Raw genomic sequence first — 6,279 nt, 5'->3', positions numbered from 1 at the left:
GTAGCAGATGTTGGTCTGTTTTTTAAAAACAATATTGTACACTATCCCAAGAAACTAATATATATATATATATAGTTTTTAAAAAATTGCTTTTTAATCTTTGTTTTGCAGTCGGCATGCATCATAGTATGTTCCTTCTAAACAAATATTGGTGGGTTGGGGGGGGATTATTAATTTCCAGCCTGTTTTGAACCACAGCTGACAGAATTCAGAAACTGCTGTATTGCTCCAACATTTATGCAGCCTGTCAACCCCCAATGTAGGCTAGCAATGTGGCTCTGTAGTTATTCCACTGAGACCATTTGGACTTCCTGTTTTGTATATGGGGTAAAAGGAAAAACATATATTTCCCAATTCAATGGTGGCGAACAGTGACAAAAGGCTTTGAGGGTGGACAGCTATATAAACGGCCTGAAAAGTCTCAATGCAACACACCAACAAGACATTGTGTTCTTCACATAAAATATAACAGAATGAGTCATTACCTAATGCGAATAGAATGCTGAAAAACACAGGAAAATTACATTACGTTAAAAACATGTCAAAAAAATTGTTGACCAATTCACATCAAAGTAGTCCATTCATCGGGAGGGAAATTGCATTCTTGGTAAAGGTTAAGCTTGCCACACCTTAAACCACAGCTTTTAGTTATGCAGTTAAAATAGGTCTCAACATATACTGGCAATTAGCCTATGTAAAAAGAACATCTTTAAGCACAGTACTGAAGCACTGAAGGTGTTTTGTGTTGGATATTTTAACACCTGGCAGTTTGTAGCACATCAAACGTGCAAGCTCTGCAAATGTCATTTCACCTTTATTTAACCAGGTAGGCAGGTTGAGAACAAGTTCTATTATAAATCATTCCTCAAGGGGACAAACGCTCACATAAAGCAGATAAGAATTTCCCCAATGCAAGGGTGGTCAACTATAAGCAAAGAACAAATCACAATCCTATCTCTAGCATTTTGCACATACTTTCTTATAATGGATTTTGAGTCCTTGGGAAGCTGTGTACTATGATAACTGTGTTCCTTTTTATTTATTATGGATCCCCATTAGCTGCTGCCAAAGCAGAGTCGAGCAAAATGAAGGCAATTTATTAAATTAAATCACTTTTGGTCAAGTTATGATCAACATAAGAAAATGAGACATTTAAAATTACTTTTTTAATTAGACATTACAATGACATTGTTCTGTACATGGTTCTCCAAGTCAACATAGGAATAAGAGAGCTGAACCAAAACATCATTTCACCAGGGAGCTGCTCTCTCCCATTGCATGACAGGCCCACTCTGCTGAAGGGTTACTATACTTCTGTACTCATGCTGCAGATACAGGCTAGTAAAAGGTCTCGGCATCCTGAGACATATGAATGGTAGTAGGTTGAGAGCTCAGAGCTGAATGACATTCCTTTGGAAATATTAGTCCATTGCCTTCATAACCATCAATGTTACCCTATGAACAAAAGCTGAATTCTGAAAAGCATGTTTGGGTTAACGGAGACCTGTTTGCTTGAGCACAATCTGGGATCAAAACACGAGTATACAAAAAGGCCAATTAATTCACAATATAGCCCACTATAGGGAATCACTTGTGCAACTGGGTTCCAGATGGTGAGTCTAAGCACTACACTCTGGCAGTGTCCTAAATCTGTCTTGTTACTTACTAAAACTGCATACTGTGTACTAATCGTACTAAATGCTATTTAGAACGTACTGTTCAGTAAAATCGAATACAGTAAGCAACCAATACCATACTAGGCTCATCCATACTGAGAATGCATAATCTAATGCTCAAATTGTATTGATTCCTGCCATTCGTTTATTTTTGGTAAAGCACATCACCATATCTGATTATCAGCTCTTATCAAACACAAGTGGGTCTCGAAAAACTATTCTCTTCCTTAATAGTGTGCAGTGAATTTTACTAGATGAAATGCCCGAAATGAGTATGACATCCTGGCATTTAAGGCATACACAATTTGACATTGCACATACTACAAAACATTTTTGCATACCCAAAACACCTACTATTTTGAATGCAAGTATGGGTATTCGGACAGTCAATGTCTTTCCTGACAATTTTGTCACAACAATGTCCAGAATGTTGACAATTAAATGTACGCAATGGCCAAACTTTTAAATCACACCTTGCAGTGTTTGTCAATACAAATACCTACATTTGCTAAATGGTTTCTGTATTAAAAACATGTTTAATATAAGGTGTTGTAGTTGTCCCAAACAAGCTAGACTAAACATCAGACTTTAGTTCTGAAAGGAAAAACTATGAATCAGACCCTTATGTTACTCACAATCCAACAGTATCTTTAAAGCATACATGAACCAAGCTTGAGCCCTAATGAAAATACAAATCCAGCTCCATTAGAAAATATATAAAAATGTGATAAAGAATAGGCAAAGTTGGTAATCTCTGTAGCTTTGAATTATGAACACATTTAATTGATATTCATCAAGCCACATAATGTCCCCTAGGCTTGCTACAGAGTAGAAGCTAACACTTATTCATGACTCCAATTCCACTGCATTACATTGAGCCATTGGACTTGGCTCAATGCCAACACTGCACAAATGCTCTGCCTAAACTCAAATACACCTTGCACGTGATACAGTTTTGGAAACATTTGGAACTTTTTCAAATACAAAATATACACGTACTCTAAGCAGTTTAGGAAAGTTGCACCCGGCTGTATTTTCAAGAACACCGCCTCCAACAGGCTACACTTCCTCCCCTCCAATTTCCACTTCAAAAGTCTCCAATGGTGCGTAAAGGTTACTACAATCTTCACTTTGTTGATCTACGTGCGTGCAAATTTTGGAGCAGCGGACCCCTGTTGGTAAAATGATATCTTCACCGGTCCCACTCTAATTCACAAGGGGGCGACAGCATTTATTTTTGTCATTTCCTTTTGTGAAATCAAGGAAGAGTCGCCTTCCCTTGCTAGTAGTAGCTAGTTGGCAGCCTGGCTAGCTGGCATTAGCCTGACTAAAAACATAGCTAGGTTTCCAAAACTGTATCGCAAGCAAGGATTATTAAAGTTTCTAAACGTTAAAACAGAGCATCTGGAATGCAGTTCACATGGAGCCAGCTGTCCTCCATACCATCAGCTAAGAACCCAAGACAGGGACCGGCTTTAAGACACCTTGGGTTCTCAAGAGCTAAGTAGAAGCAAACTATAAGCCAGAAAAACCAAGTTTATAAAGATAAATTAGTTATAGGGTCATCATAGTAATAAAAAATAAATGGAGATCAAACTTCTCTTTATTATATATTTATTTGAGAAGTAAAGTTGTGTTACTTGCCTCAATTTGACTTTTTTGTAGTTGAATCTAAAACAGTAATCACTCAATCATTAGGATTTGTAATTTGATGTTAGCCATGTCAACCCCTCATATAGTCCGTCTCCCGTGGTCGCACAGGAGGGCTGAACATACCAATTCCTATCTCTAATGCGGGTCAATCCTAGTTTCTCTTGGATTTCGTGTGGCTTCATGGCATCGGGTAGGTCTTGCTTATTGGCAAAAATCAAGATGATGGCGTCCCTCATCTCACGGTCATTAATGATGCGATGGAGTTCCTGCCTGGCTTCATCAATGCGATCTCTGTCTGCGCAATCCACAACAAAGATTAACCCTTGAGTGCCGGTGTAGTAGTGTCGCCACAGGGGACGGATCTTATCTTGGCCTCCAACGTCCCATACATTGAATTTGACATTTTTGTAAGTCACAGTCTCAACGTTGAAACCAACTGTGGGAATTGTGGTGACCGACTGTCCAAGTTTCAGTTTGTAAAGGATGGTGGTCTTTCCAGCAGCATCAAGTCCAAGCATCAATATTCTCATCTCCTTGTTGCCAAAGATTTTCGATAGCATTTTCCCCATCATGTAAACAGTGCATAAATATTCCGTTCAAAATGAAAAAAATGGTTGGATTCTTCAATATTTCCTTTTTAACTTCCTTAATGTCAAAACCATGCAGGTTAACTTTATTTGCTTAACCGGGCGTAACTAGGCAACTAATTACAAATGGACATGGTGTGAATTATGAAGCTCAAACTGAGTCATGTGCGGGTCTATCAATGCTTCACAATGTGTCGGCCAAAGAAAGGAATCTCAAACTGGCAACAATAATATTCCTGGTGGCAAATCATTAGCTAACTTGTAGTATTGCTGTTCATAACTTAATTCTCAGAGTTTGAGACAACCAAGTTCAAATGTGTACCCAAAGGTGAGATAAGTCAATTGTATGACAAGCCGTCTAAGTATATTGTTACTTTTTAATTGTAGCTGTCACAAAATGTTCATACTATTGATTTCTATTCTCTTCAGGGTCGGGAGGGGCGGGATAGTGAATCTGTTGATAGAGCAAGGAAGTCAAATAGGCCCTCCAAAAAAACTGCGGTACTTCTTACTTCCTCTTGGTGAATGTGTCTCGAGGTCCCCCTCCTCGTCCTTGTTCCGATCAACACCACCGGAGGAGAAAGGCAATGTTCTGCAGCTATTCCATCAAACGTCACGCTGGGCTACACACTCGTTCGTAGGAGCCAGTTCTCCTAAAGTCCCGGCGACTAAGGTCATTGATTCAATAAAAAAAAATCCCTTCTTGTTCCCCTGAAACAGAAGAGGATCATGAGGAGTGTCAGAAAGCTCAACTTAGCAAGTTAACAGCTAGCTAGCTGACACTAGCTTGCTTACTTAGCTACCTACATGCTGCATTGTGGATAGCTCAACAAAATTGAAAAAAATGCAACTTACGTTCCGTGTATTTTTAACACAAATCTTCCCAAAATATATATATTACATTCTGTTTCCCCCCTCCTCTCTCAGTAATTTGCAAACCGCTTTCGTCTACCTCTCTCTCCTTTTCAGCCGAGTTGCAACGCTACTCTGATCTACCGGAAAGGTGTGGACAACATCACCAGTCACTTCCTCTGGATCGTTCAGTAGTTAGTTGGCTTGCGCACGAACTTTCACAGCTTGAACTGTGACCAGAGGACGCCATTTCGGCTCCGCGGATTACTCTGACATTACGTGCATTGTCCGAAATGCATTCGTTTAAAGTAAATGCATGTTACGAATTTAACCAGTCCAGCAAATGTTGTAAAGAGCAGGAAAATGTAACGCACCATACAATGATGTATATAAACCCATCGGCACCATACAAGGAAGTGGATGCATTTATTTGGTGCACGTGCATGGTGCTAAATAATATCTAACAAGCTATTAGCTAGTCAAAATGTATTGGGTAAATGTATTAAATTACAATTACATGATGGAAGACCAATTCATTCGTATCAATTTTACAGCACATAAAACACGTAGGCCCATGGTTACAACACGAAACATGAAATTGCAACAGTATTAATATGCATTTTTAAATGAAAGTAGTGCATTTGGCATGCTTAACATATATTTTAAAATATAGGTTACTTTCTAGCCTTAAATGAAAAAAATGCATGCAGGCTAGGTTACTGTGTGAAGCATAGACTGCACAAATATGGTATGTAGGCTACGTCCTCAATACAAAGTGTAATAACACCACCATGTGGCATGCATTGGCACTGCTTCTCATTTTACTGAAGTTATTGACCAAATATGCAGGTTCGCATAGCCACATGGTGGTCACTCACAAGTCTGTCACTCAGTTTACAAGTCCTAGTCTATCTCTTGGAGCACCAATAGTGGTGGGTAGGTTGTCTATTATCTGCTAGTTTTGTTAAACTGTTTAAACCTCTGTGTGGATGCATGTGGATACACTCTCTGTGTTCGGATGCTGGCTGACCTCATGACCTGTGGGCTGTTTGGATCTTACTGGTTCCAGCTAGGCTCTTGGTTGTTGTCTGGCTGACATGTAGATGACAACATCATGTGTTTCCATTTCCTGAAGGGTTCCATCATTTGGATCATGGCCATGTGTTTGTGTCTTATATCTGCAAACGTCAAGGTTGCCCATACAAATATGTGGCCATCTGGGCCCTGGTGACCCCATTCTCCAGCTCCCTGTCTGTGCACTGTGGAGGGCAGGAAGAGTGGAGCTGCCGGGAGTCTTTGCTCTAGACCTCTGAGATGAGGGACAGCAGCCAGGCCCCAGTCTCCCCAGTGTCCTGTAGTACTGTCTCTGCTGCTGCTCGATCCCCCTCATACAGTATCTATGCTCCAAATCCAGGCGACGGAGCAGGCCCTTATGTTGTTGGACTTGGTACCTGTGTAGTTCATGCTTTGTGGCAGTGAGTGGCTTCTGCATTTACATGGCGGACGTGAGT

The 6,279-nt window shown here is 40.1% G+C and overlaps 1 protein-coding gene across 1 annotated transcript; it reads right to left on the bottom strand.

The window, feature by feature from the left end:
- Window positions 1-1,151: 1,151 nt before the first annotated feature.
- LOC115146198 (ADP-ribosylation factor 6-like) lies at window positions 1,152-4,923 on the bottom strand. The gene is made up of 2 exons (XM_029688127.2): window positions 4,772-4,923; window positions 1,152-4,627 (listed from the first exon to the last, which is right to left on the bottom strand). The coding sequence occupies exon 2, from the start codon at window positions 3,899-3,901 to the stop codon at window positions 3,371-3,373; it is 531 nt and encodes a 176-aa protein (XP_029543987.1). The 5' UTR covers window positions 3,902-4,627; window positions 4,772-4,923; the 3' UTR covers window positions 1,152-3,370.
- Between the last annotated feature and the right edge of the window lie 1,356 nt (window positions 4,924-6,279).

The sequence above is a fragment of the Oncorhynchus nerka genome, linkage group LG18, assembly GCF_034236695.1.
Source record: "Oncorhynchus nerka isolate Pitt River linkage group LG18, Oner_Uvic_2.0, whole genome shotgun sequence".
NCBI lineage: Eukaryota > Metazoa > Chordata > Actinopteri > Salmoniformes > Salmonidae > Oncorhynchus > Oncorhynchus nerka.
The sequence above is the reverse complement of the archived record's forward strand: the minus strand, read 5'-3'. Positions and strand labels throughout refer to the sequence as shown.

Bases quoted from the DNA above. Each gene is read 5' to 3' on its own strand.
- LOC115146198 (XM_029688127.2), bottom strand. From the start codon at position 3,901: ATGATGGGGAAAATGCTATCGAAAATCTTTGGCAACAAGGAGATGAGA.